Genomic DNA, 26,727 nt, shown 5'->3' with positions numbered 1-26,727 from the left:
TATGACACGGCTCATGTCTGATGAGAGAACATTCACCTAAAGTGCCAGCAGTGTTATTTCCCAAAGTGTTAGTCGCTGTCTGCCAGATGGCGGCAGCATGTTCTAAGCACATGGTCCTAACGTTGCAATCTCTTGCCTTTTGTGTTTCTCCCCTTTGATGTGAGAATAGACCTCAAGATGCAGACTCCTGGGAACTGTATCAGCAGATGAAGTTCAGGTAGCGCTGCTCTCTGCTTCCCGCCCCGCCTGTCCCGCTCCACCCCTCCCTCCTCCGGCTCCTCCACCTTCTCTGGCAGCAGAGCCGGGAGGCGTGGGTGGAGGGCGGCTGCGGCGGCTGTGGCGGCTGGGCTGGGCGCGGTGGGGTGGGGTGGGGTGGGGGGATGGGGAGGTTGTGGTGACGCTCATGGAGGGAGGCAGGGTGGAAAAAAGGGGCGGCTTCCACAGGCTCTGGGAGCAGAACCTCCGGGATCTGGACTGGGCCGGATCTAGCCCGCATCTGGGCCGGTTCTGTTCTGCGGTGCGTGGCTGTGTGTGTGTGTGTGGGGGGGGGTGCTCTGCTCTCTCGGCCTGTGGAAGCCCCCTTTTGTGTTTGGCTCAGATCTGATGTCTGTGTGGCTGGGCGGGGGGGGGGGGGGGAGTCGGGGGGGTCGCAGGGTGCAGGAAGCAGGAAGTATCTCACTGGAGGAGAGACGGCTGCCGTTGCTTGCGAACGCTATTGACAGGACAGGACATGAGGGTTTATTAAATGAAATCCGGCCCAAAATGTGCCCTGGCACCCACTCTGCCAGCGACTGTGATCTTATTAGGGGAAGCTCATTAAAACGAGGGCCTTCACACCGCCAGTCACGGCGGCCACTCTGGAAGTATATCCATGTAGTCTCTGGTCTCCTGCAATCAGCTGGACATCCTGGCATGTCCCCTCAAGGCCTCGGGTCCTGTCAATAGTCATTTCCTCTGCCAAAACAAAGGCCTCTCTCACCTCCTGGTAGGCTGTCTCTCAGGGGGGTGGATATTATGGGATGTCAGCGGCGTCCTCTCTCGGCCGTGTGATTTGAGAATGCCCTGGCGTGTGTTAGGCTACATGTTGCATGGGTCTGAAATGTAAACAGTGGCTCTGTCAGGATCTATCCCGTTTTTCGGAGGATATCCGATCCCACTTTCCCTCTCTCTGCTGATTCTTTGGGTCCTTTTGAGGCTGTGGCTCCCTCTCCCATAGACAGCGTGGGTGACACCTATACACACTACAATCAAACCTCTCTAATATGATTAGCTTCCTAAATGAATACTCCACAGACACCAGCAAATGCAGTTGCAGAAGCAGAACATAATCATCCAGTGCGAATGCAGTTTTGCGTGTATGTTCTGACGTGTATTTATTTCCAGTGGTAAAAATTTGGCTTTCTGTTTGTGCTTTGGCTTCTGAACCTAATTGCATGCTTCTGATCCTCTTACTGGCCTTCTGGCTCGTCTGCTGTGTTTGTCTTGACCTCTGGCGGCTCCAAATTGATTAAATAGTCATGAATGCATAATGTGCTGCCCAACGGGCTTTAAATGAGCTGCACTGTGGTCTCCGCGCACAACCCGTGGGTGAGTTGTGTTTTTGCAGGGGAAAACGAGCAAGTCGACAGTGAAACCACAGCTTGTTCTTTTTTTAATGATGTGTGTGTGTGTGTGAGAGAAATAGTGTGTGGGTGTGGGTGTGAGTGTGAGTGTGAGTGTGTGTGAGTGTTTGTGTTTGTTTGTGTTTGTGTGTGTCAGAGAGATAGACAGAGCGAGAGTGAACGAGAGAAAAAGAGTGTGGAGTGTGTTTGTAAGCTAACTACCTCTTCAGCTGCCTCCTGTCTCCCTACTCCAGAGGGATCACAGTAGTTGTGTTCTTCCTTGTGGTGGTATGTGGGGTGCAGAAGATTTTTGTTTTTCAGCCTGGCGTGGGCTAACACTGGTTGATGGTGTTTGCGTGTGTGTGTCTCTGTGTGTGTGCGTGTGTTTGAATGTTCCTGTGTGTGTGCATGTCTGTGTGTGTATCTGCTCTTCCTCTATATCCACCTCCACCTCCATCTCAGGTCTCAGTCCCAGGAACGCACTAGCGCCCCCTCCTGGACCGAGCTGATGCACCCCCACAAGCACAAAGAGCTGGCCAACTACTGCAGCCTCCTGCAGGAGCATTACCACCAGAGCTTCGTCAAAGGTGAGCGCTCCAGACTCACGCACACTCAGACATCGCACCATAATCTCAAGTCAAGTTTTTAGATTGCATTATGTGCTTACATAATTGCAAAAATGTTCCCAACAGTTGTAGACAAACATGGCTGCAATATCTACATTGCCCATCATCACTCAGCAACCATTCATCCAATGTTCTGAAGGCACATTCTGTTTACTAATCTGATATCATTTTAAAGGGCTAACTGAGTTAACATTGGAGAACCCTTTTGTAATTATTATGTAAGCACATAATGTAATCTGAAAACTGCTGCCCTGATTTAAATTTAAAAAAAAAACACACAAAAAAATGAGTGATCTCAGCTGGTATTCAGTCTATAATGGAGTGGAATGGACATTTCTAAGCGACCCCAAACTTTTGACCGGTAGTGTATCTGTGTATTATATATGTGTTACAGCTGAACTAGGTTACATACATGTGTGCAATAATTGCGTATAAGTAGTTGCTCAAGGGCTTTTAGGGCTTTGGCTCCCTGAAGACGACAGTGTCAATTGACATTGGTGCAATGTAAATGAATATAATTGAATTTAATTGAATAGTTCATTTGGGTTGATTATGCTAATTTGTGTGTAACTGTACTACTTCTGAACTGTACATAAGAAGGTAGTTTAGAATGATTAGAAATGTTGCCTTCCACTCCAAACTGCGTCTTAGCCGAGGGCTTCCAAACTGTATCCCATTGAAACCTGAGCTAAGATGTAGTCTAGCAGTGCCTGGCCCTGCCAAGCAAGGATTAATGCCAGTCATTGTCCAGAATCCACTCAAGCCTTAGAATTAGGAGGCTTAAGACACTGAAGTTTTTTAATGGTATTTTTTGGGGGTACAGACGGAGGGCATTTTTAAGTTTTGGATTATGCTGCACGCTTAGGCGACCGCGTGTGAAATACTTAAATACATTAGAATACATTTTGTGTGAGTCACCCCAGACTGCTTAAGTGCATTAGAGTGTCTGCAGCGTGAGCGGCAGTGGTCTGTTATAGGATTGGGAGCAGGGGGTTAGTAAGTGATGCAGGTGCAAAGCGGCATATGCTCATAACTTGGAGCCCCTAACAGCGGCGGAGGCAGGATGAGCCTATTACAGATAAATGGCAGGGACGCTGGGAGCTGGTCTTAACCGCTACACACACACACACACACACACTCACACACACACAACGGCGCAGCAAAATGGCATAGCACAGCTGTTACAGCGGGCAGACAGACAGCCAGATAATTATTAACTCCTTGGGAGCAGCTGAGGAATCGTCTCTGTGTGTGTGTGTGTGTGTGTGTGAGAGAGGGGTACAAGAGTAGGTTGATGTTTGTTTTGTTGTGTGTGTGTGTGTGGTTTTGTGTTGTCTGTATGTGAGTGGGAGTAAGGAAATATGTGTGCCTCTATGTTCGTGTATGTAGGTGTGCGAGGTGTGTCTGTGTGGCTGCATGCTGTTGTGTAGTATGTATTGTGTGTTGCGTTGCGTATATGTGTGCATTGGTGCGACTCCCATGTTTCCCTCGTCTTGATAATCCTGGCGGCGTTGGGCACCAGGCCTCAAAAGAGGCGACAGCCCATCGCTCACCTCCGCCCCTCTGCTGACTGGCAAATCAATTAAAGACGTCTTTAAACTGTCAACGCAGACGCTGTTGTTCTGTGTGTGTGTGTGTGTGTGTGTGTGCGTGTGTGTAGCAAAGCCGTGTGTGTAAACGTCAGTCAGGAGACAAACAGGGCAAAACAGCCGACGTCGCTGACAGAGTCTGACAGATCCCCCTATTCAAAGCGCGGCGCATCGACGGCACCTAGCAAGTGTACGCTCTCACGGCAGAGTGAGCTGAGCGGCTTTTTCTGTTCACTGAGCAGCTTTCATGGAAACACACACACACACACACAGTTAGCAGCAGGCTGCCAAGAGACATATAGGAGTGGAAAAGGGCACAGATGAGGAAACTGTCATCCATTCTGAATTGTGATGTTTGAGCCTTATATTATCACAGAGAGCATGTAGACAACCACATACGAGTTCGTGTCTGGTGGTGGGGTGCTACTTAGTCAATAGCAGTGCACTTTAAAATGGTGGTACTTATTGTCCGTGTTATTGGTGAAATGATCCATGATGTAAAATTATTTTGAAATGTGCAAATCTTAATTATTTGTGTGTGTGTGTGTGTGTGTGTGCGTGTGTGTGCGTGTGTGTGTGTGTGCCTTTGACCCTCTCCTAGGTGTGTACCGCAGCCTGCAGCAGTCGTACGGTATCAGCTCCCAGGACGTGCTGACCACCATGGACTACTGCGAGGAGTCGCTGCAGGAGATCGACATCACGGCCTTCCTGCAGACACTCTGCGGCCACGTGCGCGTCTTTAAGGAGCGCCACCGCTCTTTCACGGGGCCAGGGGCCCTCGACCCCCCCACTGGACCTGCCACCTTCATCCTGGGGGAGGCAGAGGAGGACGGCCCCCGGGAAAGACCTGCCCTGGTCCCCTCCTTCAGGTACTCCCAAGAGCCATCGTGTGGGAGTAGTGCATTGAGTGACACTGTTGGTCACCAATATGGGTCCAAATACAAATACAACCAAATCCGGTTGGTCCGAATTTAAACAACCTTTTTAAACTGTTGAGTCAGGCTTCTAGGAGAGGGTATCAGTCTAAGCTATTCTGTTGCATATGTGAGCAACAAATTAATTCATTCTTGTTATTAGATTTGTACTGCCCAGTTATTAAAGCTTTAGTTAAGTGGTCACTCAATTAAAGTCACATTAGGTTTCAATTGAGTGACACATTGGTCATTTGATATGAAATAGAAGCTTATCCGGCTCCTGTCATATAGCTACTCCCACAGCTGCTGGAGACAGATTGTCTCCGTTGAAGATTATTGGCATTTTTAGTCCGACTCGCCTAGCAGGGATGTGTCGTGTCTCTCGCTGTTTGCCGTCCCATTTATGTTTTGAAACGTTTGCTCTGACAGCGTTGAGCTGGAGGACGGGAGCGAGATCGAGAGCAGGGACCGGTCGTCTGAGCCCACCTCTCCCCTGGCCACAGACGAGCCGAAGACCTCCAGGTTCCCAGAGTTCCCTGTGTCGCTTCTCAGCTCCCAGCAGAAGTGCGAGGTCTATCCAGAGCTCCACAAGATTATACAGGTACTTATAACCATTTTGGTAATACATTTATACTAAGAAATGGTTACAAATGTCAAATAACATTACCCACTATTAATCAGAGTATTTTGAAGGAAAAAGGTAATATTCTCTGACTTTAGTTTCTTATATTTGATTTTCTGGCACTGAATATCTTTTAAAGGCGTTTTTTAGGATGTCATCTTGGGCTTAGGAGAAACACTGATTGGCCTTTTCCAACATTCTCTGACATTTCATAGATCAAACATCTAATTGATTAATCAATAAAATAAACAGCAAATTAATCGACCATGAAAACGATCATTAGTTCCAGCCCATATCCCATATTATCCAGGACTCCTGACTAACCAGATGTGAATGTCAGGCCTGTGCTCCCCTCATGTGTGTGTTGCCAGCCTCTCTCTCTCTCCCCCCTCGTCCCTGGCTCTCCCTTGGCCTCGTCACATTTCCCATCACTGTCTCGTTACGGGACGGGTCACTGGTACATGCCCCTCTTCCGAGCAGGGTTCTGATTAAGGTCTCTCCGCTTAAAGCAACACTAAAGCACTTTTCCTCTGTCGCACACACGCTATTTGTTTATCCAGCAAATAACGAGGTCTACAGACAAGGTAGAGTATGTTGCACAATTTTATGAAAGTGTGATGCATTGCGACATCGGAGCCAGTCAAATTTGTAGTTTCTTATGTCTCTTTAAAGCAACACTAAAGAGTTTTTTGTGCATTAAAATAGTGTTTCCAAAATAATTTCAGTGGTTGATCAACTCAAAACAGGGTGAAAGGCACTTCTGCGTTCGCTTTGCAGCCCTCTATTGGCTATAACCGCACTATATAACTTTACCAGATCGGGTCGCGGATCTGTAGTTTGATGGAGTGAAACATAAAGTAAGGAACTACAAATTTGACTTGCTTCGATGTCACAATTCTTCATACCTGCATAAAATCATGCAACATACTCTATCTTGTCTGTGGACATCGATATTTGCTGGATAAACAAATTGTGAGTGCACGACAGAGGAAAAGTGCTTTAGTGTTGCTTTAAGGAGGTTGTTTTTGCCACTGTTGACGTCGATGCTTCCAACAGTGCTCAACGTCAATGGTCAACGTAGAAAAGCATGGAGCTAAAGTCAAGAAGAATGGAGTGGTTTAATGGTTAAATGCGTCTGCTGATATTTGCCCCCCCTGCATAATTTGATACAGGAAAAGTTCATGGAGATCGGCGCTCAGTACTTCAAGACAGTGCCTTCCAACCCACACTATTTCTTCTACTGCCCACCATCGTCCAAGAAGGAGGTGTGTGTGCAAATGCACTTTGCTATTCTTTCTTTCTGGTGGTGGTTGTTAACCTATCTTTGGCTGTTGTTGTTGCTGCCTTGGCCTTTGGCTGCTATTCAGCTCTCTCTCTCTTTCTGTGTGTGTGTGTGTGTGTGTGTGTGTGTGTGTGTGTGTGTGTGTGTACAGGAGGATATGGAGTGTGCGGAGGAGAGGAGGCCCAGCGAAGAGATGGAGGTCTCGGAGGCCGAGCTGGCCACGGAGGACGGTGAGTAGTGGTCAGCGCACCCCGACCTTCCTCCACTCCACCTCTACTTCTGTCCACTTCTACAGAGTGCACTGTTGTCTGTACACACGTTGAAAAGGAGGAAGATGAATTGAAAATGAAATGAAACTGCCTCAGCAATAGACTACAAGTCTGTGTCTTGAGTCTTGAGGATCCAGAATATAACCGCATGCTTGAGCATGAATGTCCTTTGTGCTGAAAGTAAATGGTTGTCGTAAAACAAAACCGAAAGCTAGATAGAGCCACAGCCCGGGTCAGCTCGTCTGTTTCCTCCCGTCCCCCAGAGACCATGTCCGGCTGTCGCATCGTGACGGAGAGCGACACAGATCTGGAGGTGGAGTACCGGGAGCAGGCGGTGCGGCGGATGGACGCCCTGGGCAACAGCGGCGGAGAGGAGGAGGGGCCGGGCGGTGGTTATGGCTTCGGGGTCAGGGGTGGAGGAGGAGGAGGCGGGGGCGAGGACGAGTCTCTGTCCGACTCCAACACGGTGAACCAGGACGAGGACTCCTTCAGCATCCTGGACGGGGACTCGCTCCTGGAGCCCGAGGGGCCGCAGCCCGAGATGCCCCCGCTGTTCGTCCACCTCACCTGCTCCGTCAACATCAAGAACAGCCACGGCTCCATGCCCATCCAGACACTGCCCACCTGCCTGGGTGAGACACACAAATGCACATCTTTACACACACACACACACACACACACACACACACACACACACACAAATGCACATCTGTACACACACACACACAACAGCCACGGCTCCATGCCCATCCAGACACTGCCCACCTGCCTGGGTGAGACACACAAATGCACACACACACACACACACACACACACACACACACACATATGGTCGTGGGCTAGTGGGGATTTGGGCCTCCAGATGAAGCACCAGAGGGGTCGTGAGTTCAATCCCTGGGGCTGCCACCATTGTGCCACTTAACCCTGAGACCCTTAGTCCCTGTAATCACTTTACTTTTAAGTGGCTCTGCATAAGAGTGCCAGCTAAATTAAAGAATGAATTAATAAATAAAATATACACACATGGTTACAAGCATAAACGCTTTGATTTGAACTTTTCTTATCATTTTATTTCGTACCGCTTTTGTTTGTTGCAGTGAGCTCTAGAGATACATGAATTGACAGATCAAATCGGCCACTTTAGCGCTCGTTTGGCATTTGCTAATTATCCCATTTCCTCATTAGCAAACACTGGCTTGCCTCACCTTCGGGGCTAACATCTTATTGCTTCTCTGCTCGAGAGTCTTTTAAGTTTTGACAGCGTGAACTCTCTTAAGTGATTAGTGATTATGTGAATGTGCCCCGCCAAGTGTCTCTTTTGTCGCAGGTTTTTTTGTCGCCCCTGTTGCTGTGGAGATGTTTTTGTCTCATTTGCCCTTTCCGACTCTTACATTATTTACAGGAGAGGTTATTTCTTGCCTGGAGAACAAAGAGTCCCTTCAGTCAGTTGACCTGGGCGACCTTTCGGTTACACTGGACATCTTTGTCCTGACGCTGCCCCTGGAGATAGAGGTCATCCCTTCAGACTTCCATCATAACAGGTGAAGTCCAGAATCAATAGAGCAGAATTATCCACTCTTAACACGCATGACCTGACTGAGGGGGGGGGGGGGGGGGGGTTTGGCCAGCACAAACTCACTGCATGACTGAGTGCATTTACTGAATCTTTATTTCTTTCTTTCCTTTTTTTCCGCCTCTCTTTCTCTTTCTCGCTCTCTGTCTGTCTGACCGCCTGTCTGTCTGTCTGTCTCTCACTTTCGCTCTTAAATTTTTTCATACATTTCTCCATTTCTTCTTCTTTTTTTCTTCTTCTTTTTTTCTTTCTTTTTTTGTCTGTATTCCCCCCTTCTACCCTCCATTTCTCCTCTCTGCCTCTCTGTCCTCCGTGCTGTGTGTGTGCAGGTACACGTCGGAGTCCAGCGTGTCTCTCAACCGCTCTCCTGCCCAGCCCTCGTCCTACCGCTCCGACGAGGAGCTCATGGGGGCCCTGGACCTGCGGGGCGTCGGCATGGACGGGTAAGGTCACAGGTCACGGGGGTTGCCGAGGGAACCGGCTCAGGGGATTGTGGTGAAGGAGAAAGAAGAGTACAAGAGAGATGTGTGTGTGTGTATATGAGGAAGAGTGAGGAAGAGTGCTTGGGGCTATGGCTCCAGGCTGGAGAGATCTATTGGTGAAAATCTCAAGTGTTGGGGAAATGGTTGAGCTGATATGAAAAATTAATGGTTTTGACTTGCGTTCCCATCTAGAGGGAGGGAGTGCTGGGCGATTGAGAGGCTCGAATGGAGAGGGTTTTTTAGGGCCCTTCTGGGGCAGGGTGTCAGGTGTGCGAGGGAGACCGAGGGTGACGCATGCCAAGATTGAACGCATTATACAGTATTCTGATTGGTCAGGCTCTGGTGAATGGCAGCGCCTTTGATCTTCCAAGGCTGCGGTCTCTGTGACGCGCGTTCAGACAGGGCTGCTTTTTTTGATGGTGCCATATAAATGGACAAAGCTGAATTTAAATACTCTCATTTCCATGTTCTGCAGGGTCTCTGGCGATCCCCTGTCCAAACTGCCTGTCCCTCATAAAATGGCAGTGTTGGCTACCATGGATGAGGTGAGTGTGTGTGTGCGTGCGTGCACTGTCCTCATGGAATGAGGTCGACATCACTAAATGTTATGGCTGAATAAAAGTCAACACCTGGCTCGGATCCATATGCCTTATCGTCTCTATGGTTTATATATCATAACAAGTCCATCTGTAGGGGTAGCATGTAAATGAGATCATTATTTCTCCCTGTCCTCTTCAATATATCTCTTCTTTTTGCTTACATTTTCTCTCTCTCTCTTCCCCCCCTCTCTCTCTCCTCTCTCTCTCTCTCCCTCTTTCTCTCTCTCTCTCTCTCTCTCCCTCTCTCTCCCTCTCCCTCTCTCTGCAGATCCGCTGGTTGCTGCAGGATGAGATCGTCTCGGCTCTACGGCACTCTCGCGTCATCAACACGTCCACCCTGCAGAAGGTGGCCAATCACGTGTGCCGCTCCTGTGGGCGCCCACGGTGCCACTACGAGGTGGTGCCCCTGCAGTTTGTGTTCGGGCCCGAGCAGTCGCTGGAGAAGTTCAAAGAGGTCTGTCTGCACGCCGCAGGCTCATCTCCCTCTGTAGCACACGCCATATTGACACAATCTATACCCAACTTATAATAAGATAAGATAAGATAACAATAAGATAAACATGTACTGACTATTTTTGTTTTTGTGTGTGTGTGTGTCTTATTTGTGTGTGTCTGCGTCTGTGTCTGTTTGTGCGTGTGTGTGTCTGTCTGTTTGTGTGTCTGTTTGTGTGTGTGTGTGTGTGTGTGTGTGTGTGTCTGTGTCTGTCTGTGTCTGTGTGTGTGTGTGTTGTGTGTACGCACGCAGGAGTTCAGGCGCCTGTCCTTCACTGGGTACGTGCTGAACGGGGAGCAGGAGAACTTCCACTACATGTCCCTGAGTCGGCTGCACCCGCAAAGACTCCAGGCGGTCAAGCGCCTCTCCGAGAGCACCGCCTACTCCAGGGAGCAGACCAATCACTGCCCTGAGCCGGAGGAGCCTGCCAGGACCCCGGCCAGTAGCTGCTCCCCACGCAAAGCTCCTGAGGTCAAGGCTGAAGCGGAAAGCAGGGAGGTGGAAGTTGAGGTAGGCCACCTCATGAGATCCATTTCATTGTGTTATGTAGAATCATGACTTTCTAGTACAGAAAAAAACATGTACTTTTCTCATTGACATCCACTAGTGCACCATAAAGTGTACACTTACTGAAGTCCATCAATATCCTATGCGTCTGTACAGCTAGAGTGCCTGGTAAAGGATACAGTTAAACACACATTATCATGCATGTACTGTAGGAGAACCTCTCTCTACATGAAGGTGCTTTCAGTGTTGAGGGATCAGACTTACCAGCACAATACTGTACATTCTGAGCTGCAAGTTTCTTTGGAGTTCTGAATGGAGGTGTTCTGCATTGTTTTCTCTTTTCATCCCTGTATTGTAGCTCCTTCCGACACACAGCGAGGAGAGGAAGGAGGAGGAGGAGAGCCCAGCAGGAGGAGGAGGAGGAGCAGGAGGAGCAGCAGGAGCAGCAGGAGGAGCAGCAGGAGGAGCAGCAGGAGGAGGAGGAGGAGGAGGAGGGGAGGTGGCAAGCGAGCCTCTCCCCGCACCTGAGACGGGCGGGGAGGCGGGCCGGGTGAAGGCCCCGGGGCGTCCAGACTCGGAGGAGGTGCGCTCCCAGAGCTCGGCCACCAGCAGCACGGCGCAGCTCCAGGCCAGCAGCAGCACCGACCGCTCCTCGGAGCACACGTCGCCCCCCAAGACCCCCTCCGCCGTCAGCCTGGCCGAGTCCGTGCAGTCCACCACGCACAGTGAGTACAGTACGCCACTGGGCCACTGGGCCAGCGAGAGTCTATAGGCTGACTGGAAATATCGGTTATTGGTTTAAACAAACTGCATCGCCTTATTTACTCAATTTTGTAGGAGGCCATTTCCTAGATGTGCCAATAGTGTTACAGCAGGGCCTGTCTATCTAAAACATATGAGTTAATCAATTTGACTACTTATGGAGATTCTCCACTGATGAGTGATTAAATGAGATGGATTTATTCCCTCTCAGTGGATAGGCACTGTAAAGTTGTTAAGGTGAAGACAAGCAAGGAGCTCGGAATGCTAATAACATTGGCTGCTCTTAGTGAGGCTTATTTGGAGTAAGATACTGTAGATGTCTTATCCTACAAGGAACTCTGTCAAAATCAGAAACGGAATTGAATTGAAGTGGAAAAGAAATGCTGTGCTTCTTTGTGCGTAGTTGATATGAGGGAATGGCAACACTAAACTTGTAGACATTTTGTTGTCTGGTCTTTGAGTTCTGCGGGCTATAAACAAGCGCGGACCTGCAGTTATAAAGCAGCTGTCATCCACCACCTCTGTTTCTTCCTTAAGTGTTTTCACTATCAGGACTCCGAGTTCCTCCCCAGAAAAGAAGTCCCACGGGACGTAGAGTTCCTGAAAGGCGCGGTCCCTCTACGCTAAAGCACATTTCCAGCAGAAGCGCGGCGTATTATTTACGGGCCGAGCCTGTTACCGTGACGCCTGCCGGTGAGCGTGTGGCATCGGGCCAGCGAGTTAGCGGCGCTCCCCGCTGAACACGGTGCCCCTAGCAAACTGCCGGAGCTTCGGTAAAGGGCACGGTGCCCTTTTTAAACGCGGCAAGTCGTGCCGGAGACAGTTAGTGCTCCATCCAGCCGGTGACTTGCTGAAAACACCTGCCTCCAGAGACCTCCAGCAAGAGGTGGCGGTGGCGGCGGCGGCAACTGTTGCCGTGGCACTATCTGCAGCATCAGCACCGGCGGCAGCAGCAGCAGCTAGGAGGGAGCCGGCTGGCTCTCCCGGGTGCTCTGTATGGATTACCTGCTGGCAGGAGGCAAAATGGGAACAGATGTTGACATGCGGGGAGAGTGTGAGCTTTCAGGTTCACCGCACATCTCTCTTCGCCCAGCTCCTCCAGCTCTGCTTGCCTCTCTCTCTCTCTCTCTCTCTCTCTCTCATTTTCTCTCCTTCTCTCTGTCTCTGTCTCTCTCTCTCTCTCTCTCCCTCCTTCCTTCACTCTGTGTGTCTCTGTCTCGCATCTTTCGCTGTTGCATTCTCTCCTTTTCTGTCTGTCTGTCTCTCTTCATCGCTTTATTTGTGTCAACCTCCCTCTCTGTCTGTTTATGTCTCTCTCCTTCCCTATTTCTCTTTACCTCTCTCTCTCTCTCTATTTGCCTCTTTCATCTCTTAGAGTCAGATCCTTACCCTCCACTGCCTCCATATCCATGTCTCCCAATTAAATTCAATAAGCTTTATTGGCATGGTTGAAGATACAGTATTGCAGAAGCATTAATGTAAGAGACAGTAGAAGTAGTATCGGTAGTACTGTAATAATAAAACTAGAAAAACACTCAGAGAGTGCAGACCTCCACCATGCGAAAACATAACTGCCTCCTCGATCCAGACGGTGATCACTCTAACTCAATTTAATCGTTTCCTCCTTGGGTCATTTCAGACCTTCCCTGAAAATTTCATTGAAATCCATCCACTACTTTTTGAGTTATCTTGCGAACAAACAGACAAGCAAACAAACAAACAAATCCCGATGAAAGCATAACCTCCTTGGCGGAGGTAATTAGGAAAGAAGGACAAAATATGTGTCTGCGTCTCTCTCTCTCTCTCTCTCTCCCATCCACTTCCCCTCACTCTTTCTCCCTCCCTGTCTCTCTCCTCTTCGTGTGGTAGCAGCACACTGCCCTGATGGGCTCTGAAATACACCAGAAGCAGCTCACGCTAAACTCCACTTCTTAGCCCCGGTGGCGTAGTGACTCGCACTCTGTGTAGGGGGACTAGTTTCTTTTCCGAGAGACGGATCTGGTGGGACTGAGTGCTCTTTTTAAGTGCTGGCACCAGTGTATGCGAATGTACATCTAAAGTGAAATCCTGTGTCTTCCTAACATCGGCGTCTGTCTGCGCCATCTCTCCACAGGCAGCGGGAAGCTTCGGCCCAGTCGCGTGCAGAGTGTGGTGTCCAGCCAGGGCAGCCTGGACTCCGACATGTTGGGTAGGACAACACCTCCACTTAGCCAGAGCAAACAGGCTATCTACATTGAACATTTTACAACGTGGCACAGACCACTGTCAGATGGTTCTCGCTCACTGAGCTATTAATATTGCACTATTGGAATCCATTAGTTTTGGAATGAATAGTATGGAGTGAATAGTACGGAATGAACCACACCCCATAGTGGTCTCATATTTGTTGAACAAGGCCCAACTTTTACGGACTTTTAGGACTTTCCATTAGTTCAGCCCATATTGCACAGTATCATGGCATGCAAACTGATCATCCACAGACTTGTTTTTGTGTGGTGCCTGGTTAAGAAAGTGGTTCACCGGATTTCCTGCCAGTCAAAGGCAGCATACCACGCCAATGAAGGAGACCTTTTACAAAAAAAAAAAAAAAACTTTGAGAGACTGTGACAGTTTTAGTTCCCCAGTTATAGAAATTGTTGAAAGTATGCAGTATCACTGTCTGCACAAAGTGTTTTGCCTCTAAGCCCCATTACTTGTTAAAGACATTAATAACTGTATGACGAGGCAAAATCCGTACACCACATACGTCTTGCTTTACTGACTGCACAGGGGAAGAAAGTGGAAAAAAGTGTGCAAATTAAATTTTTATCTCTGAATGATTCCCTCACCTCTCCTCGAAAAACCCACTGTTTCCAAGCCAGCGGTCCCTTCATCTTCTCTCCTCAGTCAAACATGAATGCGAGGCTGCATTTAAATGTCTCCAATCCAGCTTCATTACTGTGGTAATGACTGAAGGTAATGCCTTTTGGTGCTCCTCAGGCTATGACGGGGGGAGCAGTGACTCAGAGTGCGAGAGTCCCACCCTGGACGAGCAGGAGACCCAGAGTCCACTCATGCCCGACTTCTGGCTCCTGCTCAAGATCCACCAGGACCGGGTGGAGGTCTACTCCCACTCAAGGTACAGTTGTCCACAATCGCATCCAAATCTGTCATCAAAACATGTGAAAAAACGCTGCTAAACGTGATGAAGCAAAAGCGAAATGTGTCGTTTGCGCCAATAAGGTAACGTGCGGTAACGACACCTGGGACTTGGGCTGTGCACAGGGTCGTTGTTCTTTTAAACATCCAAATCGGTATTTACTCTTAACACTTAGAGCCAGTTTCACAGACAGTATATAGATTAAGCCTAGTATAGACTAAAAGAAAACTTTGATGAAATTGTTTTCATTTATTCATGTACGGGACACTGGCTGTTAGATAGATCTTAGCAGAGTTTTGTTTTGCTATTCACAGTTATTCTTTTTGAGAGCTTAAAGGAGTGGTCAACAATTCTAGTTTAATACACTTTCACATTCAGTGAATTGCTCCTCGGGGTCCTGCAGGGTTCTGCGTGTGCTGTGCACACCAAAAACTCCTGGCTTTGTAAAAGGGAAACAAACAGAGGGAGTCTGATTGAGCTTTACAGTATTCTAGCCAATCAATACATAGCTTCAGGCGCATGAAAGGGGACAAATGTGGCCCCGGCAGTGGCGCAACTGGCTGGGGCACCTGCACCGTACGCCGGCGACCCGGGTTCGATTCCCGCCCCGTGGTCCTTTCCGGATCCCACCCCGACTCTCTCTCCCACTCACTTCCTGTCATTCTCTCTACTGTCCTGTCCAATTAAAGGCATAAAAAGCCCAAAAAAATAATCTTAAAAAAAAAGAAAGGGGACAAATGTAATTTGATTGGCTGTTGAATTCAAATAACAAGCTTTCACCAAAAAGAGTTTATCTTCAATTGGGGTTTTAAATTGGCTTTCATTTATTCAGCAGGCTCCCTTAGTCAAAGCTCATTGCAGTGCAGGTTACCTATACAGCGTGGGTAAGTTCTCCGCTTTATCCGTATTTGAGCTCGTCGGGACGTGAACCCGTGAACTCTCGTGGCTGTTGCAATCTCGCTTGACAGGTTAATGCCAGAGGAGCGGTGTTGCGCTGGAGGCCGGGTGAACGAGTCGACGCGTAATTGTTTTAACGATTCATCATGCATTTATTATGAAAATGACTTACTCCGCTCATCACTATTCACGGCGGCGGCATGGAAGTTTAATGAGTCTTGGTTCTCCCCTCCCGGCTCCCCGTCTAACAGGAGCCTGATCGGGGGGAAGGAGGGAGGAGGCTCGGGGGAGGAGGAAGAGGAGGAGATCCCCGAGTACCTGAGGCTGCATCAGCTGCTCGTGAGGAAGATCGGCGAGATCTGCCGCATCGTTAACCAGGTAGAGTCCTCCACTGCGCCAGGCAGCAGGAAATGGGGAGAGACTTGGGGGACGGGGAGGCAGGAAGTAGCTGAAGCGAGTCCCAGCAGTCTCTGGGTTTGAAGAGACTTTATTAGTGAAACAGTGCTTTGCCTCTGGTTCCTGTAGGGCGTTTGAAGAGTTTACTCAAGCCAACTCTGCTCTAGCTTACACTGCTAGAGCGTCTTAGCATCTTGTAGCCATCGATGCCATTGTCTACTGTGGGCCACAATAAATACTGTTCAGTGGTGTGGTGAAGATTGGATTAGTGCTAGATTTGCTTTTGTTTTCTTGTTGTAGTTGTTATTGCCTTTGGCGGTATTACACGTACGTGTGCTGTATTGTGACTGATCGTTCACTCGTTAGTAGATAGTCTGTGATGGTCTGTTTATCGGCCGTATTTGTGATGAGCATCTCTGGTGTCCCCTTCCCTGCTCCACAGCGCCTCCTGCTGCAGGACCTCCACGACAGCCACGTGTGCAACTCCCTGCTGGTGGCCGAGAGCGAGGAGGACATCTGGAAGAACGAGTCCCTGTACAGACAGAGGATGGCCAACTCCGATGGTACGTCAGAAGAATACACTCACATACACACACTCTCACACTCACGTAGGGAAAGGGAGAGAGACACATTTAATGTACACACAGTACATGGTGTATGGTTAGTTGCATACACTAACCATACACTGCTCTCATGTGTGCATTCACACACATTTAAGCTGCAGTGCCAATTCAGATGCAAGTATAAGGTCAATGGTGTATCCATGTTTAAGTCATTCAGAATGACTGTGGGTTCGTCAGTGGTGTGTAGTCTTGTGATCCTTGTTTTGTACCTGCCACTGTGATCCAGTCCCAAGTTGATATCACCGTCTCTCACCATCCCCAAACTCAAGGCCCCTCCCTCCACCATACATCTCCGACAGTGAGCGGCCAATCAATACAGGAGAGAAGGTCTCAGTGGAAGTTTCAGCCAAGACACGGGCAAGGTTAGAATGAGAGAGAACACCAGAGAGAGAAAGAAGAAAGAGAGAAAAAGAATAAGAGGGAGAGAAAGAGAGAGAGGGAGAGAGAGAAAGGAAGAGAAAAAAGTGAGAGTGAGAGAGGGAGAGAGAGAAAGGAAGAGAAAAAAAGTGAGAACGAGAGAGGGAGTGTGAAAGGAAGAGAAAGAACGATGGAGAGAAAGAAAGAGGGAGAAAAAGAAAGAGGGAGAGCGAGTGAGCGAGCGAGCATGCATGACAGACGGCTGTGAAGGATGACTCCAGGCTATGGTCTTGTCCTGTCCCCTGAGCCCCTCTGACAGCCCTTTTGAGCCGGCGCTGTTTTATGGCGGCCGTTAAGCCCCAATCGGCGGGGTAATTTCCTAATACCGCTGATTGTTCCGCCTCACTGTCCGTAAATGAATTGGATCCAGGAGATGGCGCCGAGACTTGTTTTTGAAAGCAATAATGTGGCGGCACGCTCTGTGAAATGGGTCCCCCTGGAGGAAAGAGGGCTCTGAGGAGCCATTCAGGGCTCCTGGCTCTCATTTGGGCTCACTGTCGTACTTTATGTTGTTTCAGTATTGTTGTTTCTCTTGTTTCTTTGTTTTTTATGATGTTATCGGTCTTCCTGTTTCAACTGCTAGAACGAGATGCCATTGACATCATAGTCCTGCGTTTGTCACCTACAATTATGAAGATACATACGGATACGGATGAATATGCATTAGTTTGCCGCTTTGGATAGAAGCCTGAATGTAACTAACTAAAAGTGCTTTTATAGATAGAATATAACACAAGGCAAAACGGGTAATGTTTGATTCTGCTCTGTGTGCTCTTTGTCACTCTGTTGTAGATTATAACGCAGATGAGAGCTACCAGCCACGAGACTACCTAGCGGCCACCATGCAGTTCATTCCGGGCCACTTTGCCTGTGATGTGGTGTGGAGCACGGTCATCCACATTCACCCCCGACTGAAGATGGGGCCCAACATGGGCGTGTCCCGAGGTGAGTGGCAGCACAGGAGACTAATCAAGAACGAGCAAGCCACCTACATCTACACCCATACCCTTACCGTTCTTCTAAATGACAAGCACCTTCATTTTCACCTAAACAAAGCAAAAAAGCAAACATAAGCGTATCCATGGGTGAGTGGCGGCAAAAGAGACCAATCAAGAGACAGCAGGCGGATTGCATCTACACTTCTCTACACCAAAACAAACCATCTTGGAAGTTCTTGGAGGCTGTTAGCTCCACTAACATTGTCTCAGGAAGATAATGGTCCAGTCTTGTTAAAAAAGCAAAGCATTCATGTGGGATATTAAGTTTAAAGGACTTAATTAAAGTTGGGCTATCACACTGAAATCCACCACTAATGCTTGGGGGCAGCTACTGGCTAATGCTTGAGACTTTCTCCCTCACAAACTTCTGATGAGTCTGAAAGCACAACTCTGAGCATATCCTAGTTTTTGTCTTGATGACCGCGATCTCAGTCCTAATTATTCAATCACATTAAAGATGGAAAAAGTGGAGTTTGAGATACTGTGCTATTCTTCATGGCCTATTTGCTCATCTCTCTCTCTCTCTCTCTCTCTCTCTCTCTCTCTCTCTCGTTATGAAATGTAGTCTAGATGAGCTTTGAAGGCATGACTCTAGCAGTCATTTTTAAAGCAGTAATGCAAACAGATACAATTTCTGTTAAAAAGTTTTGTAGAAAGAACTAGTTATCCTGATAGCTAATTTTCTCTCTCTATCTCTCATAGCCATCCAGGCCCTGCGCTCTGTGCTCAGTGCTTTCTGCGTGGTCAACAGGAAGAACATGTTTGTCTACCAGGAGCGCACCACCAAATCAGTCTTCTACCTCAGGTCAGCACTCTCGTCTCTGGCTGTCCCGATAACTCCATCCGTTTAAATCCCTCTCCCACCCCTGCAGTGCAATGCTGTCTCAGCACAAACCATATATCTCCAGTCCTCTATCCCTTAGTCCCTTCCTTATTGCTCTCTTTCTTTGTTCTTTCTCTCTATCTTTCTTTCTTTATTCATGTTTCAATTGTTGGCTTTCTTCTATGTATGGATGTTCCCCATATTTTTCCCATCTGTCCTACAACCTCCCTCCGTCCTCTCTCTCCCTGTCTAGACTCTCCGAGACGTCCCAGACGGGGAAGTACTCCGACCTGGATGGCAACCTGCACATGGCACGCTCTATGGGCCTGGCCCGCAGCCAGGAGCCCCTCTACTCCGAGGACCTCACGGTATCCATCCCCCGGTGTCATTTTTCATTAAGCAGCCGGCAACTGCGGCCCTGAAGAGCCATTAGGGCTCTGATTCCTGCTCGTGATGGGGAAGTCAAATGGCCGGCGACTGCATGATTTACCTGCTGCTTACAAAGCAGGAACGCGTCCTTGGGCTTTATAGGGTAGCAAATGACAAGTGTCCCTTATTTTGGAGCTGAGCGGCTTCTGTAATTACCTCGGAGAGGATGAGGGATGGCGATGGAGGCCATGCAAAACTCACGATGGATGGGCCCACCAGCTCGCGCATTCAAATGTTGCCTTGAGCTGGCCTTATGTGTGTGTGTCTGTGTGTGTGTGTGTGTGTGTGTTTGTGTGTGTGTGTGCGTGCGTGCATGCATATGTTCATTTGTGTGTGTCTGTGTGTGTCTGTGTGTGTCTGTGTGTGTCTGTGTGTGTGTGTCTGTGTGTGTGTTTGTGTGTGTGTTCGCGTGACTATCCGCATATGTGTTTGTCCTTGTTTTTAATTGTGGTTTGTACTCTCCAGGGGTCCCGCTCCTCGCTTGAGGGCTCCAGACCGGTTGGACAAGTGGACAAACACATCCTCCTGCTGGTGCATGGTGTTGGCAGTGCAGGTGAGACAGTGAGAAAGGGAGGTAGAGAGGGAGGGATGAAAGAGAGAGAGAGGGGGAGGGGGAGATGAAAGAGGAAAAACGAGTGTGCCATAGGCAGCCAAAGAAGTACGATCAGCTCCATGCCACCTGCTATCTGTCGCCCCCTTCGCTTCGCCCACCTCCTGTTTTGGAGTCCTCTCTTTTTCAGCGAACGCTACACCTCCACCTTCCTCCCGACTCCCCGACACCTTCCCTTCCTCTACAACTCCCAGCTGTCTTGCCCTGAAGGGGGAGGAGAAAGGGGGGGATGAAATGGCTGACTCATTTCAGCACAGCTCAGTGCGCATGCCTACAGCCTCCTCAGCTGCACTTCTACTCCTTTCCACTAGGGGTCACTGTTGCTCCTCCCTAACGCCTCTCTGAATCCCCACTGCCATGACGTCACCCCATTCCCACCAGATCTGCACAGACTGTCTTAATGCAGACGTTTTTTATACTCCCTCAGTTGCGTAAGCACTTTTTTCTCTCTCTCTCTCTCTCTCTCTTTAAGCCTTTTCCTCACCATTCCCTAAATCTGAACTTGAAATTGCGGGCACTGTATCAGTTTGCACTGAGCAGGGCAACACCATTTCAGCCTTCAGTCTGTGTGCTCCATCCACATCGCTGTATTTCACCTCCCATAACTATAACTGAAAATCTCAAGCTCCTCACATTTCAAAACGGAATAAATACATTCATGAATGAACGCCCGAGAATAGCTCTGGTAGGAGAGTGGCTCATTTCTCATAGGGATTGATACAGTCACCATCTGCACGGCGAGGTCAAATTTTCGCTGTGTGCAGCTAGATTGCGTCACTGTCAAAACAGTGCCACCCAACACAAATTACAACAAAGTACCAACTCGCAGGTTTTTGCCGTACAGTATATATATTTTTTTACAGCAATGGAAGCCTGACTCTGCAAAATTAACTTTTGGTGGAGTGATATAAAGAAAAAAAATGAAAATGTATACAGGGTAAAAGGATGTGCCCATTCAAAAGATGTATCTGTTGAGGGAAATTGCTTGGAAACCTGCTATCCCAGTCAGGTAGGATAACATTAGTCATTAACATTAACATTAGCAGTCTAAATGTTCCTTGCCCGTCCTGCGGCGTAGCCGGCTGTGTCCACTACAGGTAGAATAGACATGTGGTCTTCAGCCCATTTATCACTCACCCTCCTTAATTATGTGGGAGCCGAGTCCACAGCTGAGAGGGCTAGAACGCTGTGCAGAGGAGACACAAGAATCCTTTCAGGCACCGAGTGCCAAACTTTCATGGATGGAGTTTAGCAGTCAGAGCAGAGCTAATGGTTCCTTAGGCTTGCAAAAAAGATCCAAAAAGCCTCGAAAGTCATTATAATTTCCTGGGTTACAAAAAATGCTTGCCATATCAGTTATTGGCATTGCTAACATATTGCTTTCTATGAGCTAACAGATTAGCTCTATTTTGGCCTCATATAGACAATGGGAAATGTTCTCAGTGTATCAAAGCAATCACCATGCTGTAGATGTTTTAATTAATATGGAAAAAATGGCATCGCTTACAGTATAAATCTGATTGGGAAAACGTGTACAAGTATCTTTGTAATATAGTGGATATGCTGACTTGAATATTTTGCAAGGTTCTGTATGTGATATGGCTTCTGCCTATGAGCCGTTCACAAAGCGAGGTGGTAATACAGCCTAGTTGTGCGTTCCTCATCTTTAGTAATGCTGTACGGCTGCATCACTTTGTCAGGACTTTGTCACCCCTTAAAGTGTCTCTACATTTCCATAAGATGTAGGGGCCTTTGCTGTGCTGATGTCCTGAAAGATCCTGTCATTCTCTGACTGCAACTGGAACTTGTCCCTGTCTATCATTCTCTGTGTTTCCCTTCTACCCGAGGGTTATGACTGACATCCTGCTCCTAGTGTGGGTAGACATTCAATCATGCACATCTTCCTATAGACATTTCCGTCAGAACAGACAGCAATCACAGAATGCTATAAAGAGACGATATTTCATTTTTTTAAGATTCATTTTCTGGTCATTGACTGCATTCATAATTTGTACAAGAAGTAGAATGTACAGTATCATTCTTTTCCATCATTTTGTTAATATAATTTGCTCTTTTTCACACATTCCAAGGCATAGCAATATCCCATAAGCGTTCTCTGTTGCTTTTTTTCATCCGTCTCTTTCATACTTCTGGAGATGTGTGCATACATGCATATATTCCTGCATCTATTCCTTATACAAGAGCAGCCTGTTGACCCCATTTGATGTCTGTCTGTTCCATATTCAGGAACTCAGTACGTACAGTTCAGTGTCAGCCCTGAGGCTGAAATGTGTTAGAGAACTGATCGTTCCTGAACTACATTTTGACAGCGTGTACGGTTTTAGTTTTAACACCACGTATGTGGGGGAAAAAAAAGACCTGAAGTGAATCTCATGATTCACCTGTTGTCAAATGAGTTGACATTGCAACAACAGCAGCATATGATCCGTGCCATTTATATGTTTGACAGGTCATTACTGTTTAGACTATTTAGAATCAAGATGGAAACACATCTGTGAATGAGGCCCTTGAGAAATGTGCATGAAAGTGAAAAATATTTGACAGAAAGAAGCAATGAAATCCATTGTAATCGATTGCTATGATGCATGACTGTTCCAACTATGCGTTTTCCATAAACGTGGTTTGGCGTTTTGATTGAATTCTGTGTGGAAGCCATGAGAATAGCTTAGAAGCCTTGCAGCAAATGAGCTATTGATGCGCATTGTGTCAGACAGTTTTTCAAGAACAGCAATGGCCATATGAGAATTGTGCCTATGCAGTCAAGGAAGCCTTGCTGTGAAAGCCCTTTTCTCCTGAATTTATTCCTCTCCCGCAAAGTTGGCACACCACACAACTTTTTTAATTCACGGGTATCGTTTGTATCCAGGGATGTGAAGTTTTTTTTGGTTAGTTTGTGTTTTTTTGCTGTTATTGTTGTTGTTGTTTTTAATGCAAGGAGCTCCAAGGCTCCAGACACCTGTCAGACTATTGATTTGCATATATTTTTGCTGGTGCGGAAGAAGCCATGGAGATACGGTCCTCCTCCTCTATGGTTAATTAAATAGTGTCTCTTCTGTGAAATGATGAGAGATGGTGCCCCTGTTGCGGCAGTGCAGAAGAAAGCTTTGTGGGTAGATGTCAGGTGGAGTTAGAGAGCTGGTAGGGTAATCAGCAGTAGTCTAATGTAGGATGAGGATGGGATGTTGCATGCAAGGGAATTGCTCTGCTTTCTGGCCCTGGTGTTTGAACATGCGTGCAAACCTTCACCTGCTCGTAATAGATGCCGTGTGAAATATTCCAGTATTCTGCCTGTTTTATACTATCCAGAGAGCATATTATCCGGAAAGCACCTGATGCTGAAACCCCTAATATTGAGATCCTCGGATAGCTGCTGATGCATGGGATGGGATCATTGATCTGGATGCACACTCAAAGAATCTGATCCAGATCTAATCCAGATCCAATCCAAGGGTGTGTGGACTGTTTCTCCCCATAATCATCATTGTGCTGCGTCACACCAGTCTCCCACCAGCCAGATACCTCCAGACTCCTAATGGAATCTGGCCTGTTCTGATGCCTGCCTGAGTTTGATCCACAGATCAGATCCTGATCTTGGCTGCATTTCCCAAAAGTGTTGTTGCGATGAGCATTGTTGTGCTGTATTCAGCATAACTGTAAGGGAGAGCGCAATATGAGTGTTTGTTAGTTTGTTTGTTTGTTTGACAGTAGCCTCAGCACAAGAGGGCTTATAGGAAATGCATCCTCCATCGAGTCGCAGTTGTTCCTTGGCTCCGGCCCCGACCTGTTGTCAGATCTGTGCTGGGTCACGGCCAAGTCTGCTCCAAAGCAGCGAGCCGAGAACTGCTTTGGATAGCCACTGCTCGGGATCGCCACTGAGGATGTTGTTCACATCCCTGCGCCTCTGTCCTTCTCCTAGTCATCTGTTTGGTGGGTTTTGTGTTCTGTAACTTCACCGTGGGCAGAATTTGCTCTTGACCCGCCTTTTTCAAGCTTCTTTGAGAAAGTCAAGCCCTGCCTGTTACTGTTAAAAAAACTTGTTGACAGCGCCTGCAGCAGTGAATAGATGGAGTCAGAGGAGGGTTGAAGTCGGTAGTTTGAAGTAGGGTGGTCAGAGTGTTGAATAGGGCTATTCATGTCACAGGCTGATCTGTGTGTTTTCTCTTTGTGTCTGTGTGTGTGTTCCTTGCAGGTCCCGAGATCACAGACGAGCTCGTGAAGGTCCTGCGTAAGCGTCTGGACGAGGCCACGCTGGACATCATCACGGTGATGCTCGTCCGCAACTGCAAACTGACCCCGGCTGATGTGGAGGTGAACTTCAGCTCCTCTCTGCAACCCCCCCCCCCCCCCAAGATCTCCAGTTCTCTCTATCTATCTCTCTATCTATCTCCATCTATCACCCAAGTCTCTGTTTTTATTGCTTACTTTTTCCATTTTTTGTCTCTTTCCCTGTTTTCCTCCATCAATCCCCCTTCAGTTCTCTCTTTAGTTTCTTACCTTCTCTCGCTTTCTCTCTTTCCTTCCTTCTCTCCCTCCCTCCCTCTCTCTCTCTCTCCCTCCTGATCTGTCTCTCTCTGCTCTGCTCTGCCACTGCCCCTGCTCTGGTTGTAATCAGCCCTAAACGCAGGCAGCATCTTAAGCAGCGGGCTGTCTGGTGCCATGACTCATGTCTCAGGCCCACAGCGCTGAGCTGTGCTGTGCTGTGCTGTGCTGTGCTGTGCTGAGCTGTGGCGCTCTGCTCTGTTATGTTATGTTATGCTGCGCTGTGCAGAGAGACGGTGGGTAAGCAGGCCTCATTAGTCCTTCCGTCCCTGCCTGCCTGCCTGCCTGCCTGCCTCCTCCTGCCTGGGACGCTGTCTGCAGCAGATGTCCACACCGGTCTAGGGATGCATAATCCCACTGAAAGTGTGTCTCTCTCTCTCTCCCTCTCTCTCTATCCCTCTTTCTCAAATTCAAATTCATAGTTGCCTGCATGCATATACTGTATATATATGTATGTGTGTGTGTGTGTGTATGTATCACAAAATCAGAACATAATACAAGAAAGTTTATGTTAGTGGACACTTTTTTCTTTTGTCAAAGTGTTAAGTGCAAGGTGTACTGTTGAGACTTAAAACATTTCTTGGAAATCACAGAACTATCACAAGAACATAGAACATTCGGTAACGAATTCAACCAACGAGGAATCATAGAGGAAAAGAGCTTCGACTGACTTTTTAGCATTAATGCATGGTTGACACAGCAGACGCTCATCATAGCTCATAGCTTCCCAGTTGGAAAGAAGGGACACAGAGTCATGAAACTGAAATAGCAAGGTGCAGATCCAAATAGTCCTGTTGGCCAGAGTGAATGATTTCAATTTAATTCTGGCTTCTATAGGAAGCCAATGAGGAGTATCTTGTTACATGTGTCTTCTTTGGCTGATGGAAGACCAGGCATGCTGCTGCATTTTAAACAGTCTGTAATGATTTCATTACACAAGCAGATAGGCCAGCTAACAATAACAGCAACTTTAATGGCACCCAAAGCACTTTTCAGTGAAGGGGGAACGTCACTAACCACCAATAATGTGTAGCTTCCACCTGGGTGCATTTCAATAAGATGAGATATGATCTTGTATTGGATAAACCGACACACCTTTGTCACTGAGACTGAATGCTTTTAGAAATGTGCGTCCTGTTTTAGCTGGAGTCCGTAAAGATGAGCCAAGTTGGATGCTGATATGCTGGGGAATAGCTCTATTAGCTCAGTGTGGGAGAGATTGAGCAAAAGGTGTCAATCTCTCATCCAGACTGAAATGTCCCTGAGGCTTACAGAAATCTGAGCAGAAACAGGAGAGACATCAGGGGGGGGGAGACGGGTGTAGTTGAGTATCATTCGCATAGCAGTAATGAGCAAATCTGTGGGAGGGAATGATCTCACCCAAGGAAATGGTGTTAATAGAGAAAAGAAGGGGCCCTAGTACTGATCCCTGAGGCACACCTCTGATGAGGTCATCAGAATTCAATACCTGTCCTTGCCAAGACACACTGAATGAACATCCTTTGAGGCAGGATGCAAACCAATTATCAGCTTTTCCAGAAATTCTGAGCGCAGATAATATAGAGAGGTGAATGCCATGGTTCACTGTCTCAAAAGCTGCAGATAAGTCCAGTAAAAGAGAGAGAAAAAAAATAAATCTGATGACAGAGCAGCGGCCTTAGCTGCACCCAATGCTTTAGTCACAGACAAAAGAGCAGTTCTGATAGAATGACCATTTTAGAGACCAGACTGCTTAGGGTCTGGTAGGTTGTGTGTGCGCTCTACTGTCTCAAGATAAGACAGAAATAAGGGAGACAGAGCTATAGTTCTTCACTGAAACGATTGTATTTTTATTGAGTAAAGCTGTAACCCTGGCTTGCTTGAAAGAAAAAAGGAGCTTCTCCAGAATTGAGTGATTTACTCACATGCATGACCGCCAGCAAAATAGTAGGTGTGATGGATTGTAGAAGAGTGGATGGGTGGGGATCTAGAGGGCATGTATAATGCAGTAACCAGACTGGTAACCTTTCTCTGTCTTTCTCCCCCTCTCTTTCTCCAGTTCATCCAGCCCCCTGGTTCCCCAGCCACGGAGGTGATGGAGTTCTCCCTGCCTCAGTACTCGCTGTGCTGGTTGCCGGCTGTGGCCCACTACCTCAGGCAGAACCTGCTCATCTTCTTGCACATCCCCAAGTACACCGACAGCAACATGGAGCACCACTTCAAGGTAGCACCCGAGTTCCTGTTCCTTTCTCTACAGCTCCAGGGTCTACACACACACACACACACACACACACACAGACAGACAGACAGACAGACAGACAGACAGACAGACAGACAGACAGACAGACAGACAGACAGACAGACAGACAGACAGACAGACAGACAGACAGACAGACAGACAGACAGACAGACAGACAGACAGACAGACAGACAGACAGACAGACAGACAGACAGACAGACAGACAGACAGACAGACAGACAGACAGACACTTCCTATACCTCCTTCTAGTAGTGTGCTCAAGCAACGTGATAAGGAC

At 47.9% G+C, this 26,727-nt stretch overlaps 1 protein-coding gene across 1 annotated transcript in view; it reads left to right on the top strand.

Moving 5' to 3' along the window:
• Positions 1-26,727, top strand: part of szt2 (SZT2 subunit of KICSTOR complex) — a 114,601-nt gene that overhangs the window by 23,641 nt on the left and 64,233 nt on the right. Inside the window, exons 27-49 of the mRNA XM_062556676.1 lie at positions 170-217; positions 2,064-2,188; positions 4,418-4,685; positions 5,160-5,331; positions 6,525-6,617; positions 6,786-6,864; positions 7,167-7,535; positions 8,306-8,444; positions 8,806-8,919; positions 9,434-9,503; positions 9,826-10,011; positions 10,303-10,560; positions 10,916-11,282; positions 13,433-13,507; positions 14,299-14,437; positions 15,607-15,733; positions 16,194-16,314; positions 17,584-17,736; positions 18,492-18,594; positions 18,866-18,980; positions 19,507-19,594; positions 23,862-23,980; positions 26,250-26,414. Coding sequence (XP_062412660.1) covers positions 170-217; positions 2,064-2,188; positions 4,418-4,685; positions 5,160-5,331; positions 6,525-6,617; positions 6,786-6,864; positions 7,167-7,535; positions 8,306-8,444; positions 8,806-8,919; positions 9,434-9,503; positions 9,826-10,011; positions 10,303-10,560; positions 10,916-11,282; positions 13,433-13,507; positions 14,299-14,437; positions 15,607-15,733; positions 16,194-16,314; positions 17,584-17,736; positions 18,492-18,594; positions 18,866-18,980; positions 19,507-19,594; positions 23,862-23,980; positions 26,250-26,414 — 3,493 coding nt within the window. The remainder of the gene's footprint in view (positions 1-169; positions 218-2,063; positions 2,189-4,417; positions 4,686-5,159; positions 5,332-6,524; positions 6,618-6,785; positions 6,865-7,166; positions 7,536-8,305; positions 8,445-8,805; positions 8,920-9,433; positions 9,504-9,825; positions 10,012-10,302; positions 10,561-10,915; positions 11,283-13,432; positions 13,508-14,298; positions 14,438-15,606; positions 15,734-16,193; positions 16,315-17,583; positions 17,737-18,491; positions 18,595-18,865; positions 18,981-19,506; positions 19,595-23,861; positions 23,981-26,249; positions 26,415-26,727) is intronic.

The sequence above is a fragment of the Sardina pilchardus genome, chromosome 15 (assembly GCF_963854185.1).
Source record: "Sardina pilchardus chromosome 15, fSarPil1.1, whole genome shotgun sequence".
In the NCBI taxonomy this organism is placed as follows: domain Eukaryota; kingdom Metazoa; phylum Chordata; class Actinopteri; order Clupeiformes; family Clupeidae; genus Sardina; species Sardina pilchardus.
Note: the sequence above shows the minus strand (reverse complement) of the source record. Positions and strands in the feature narration are given on the sequence as shown.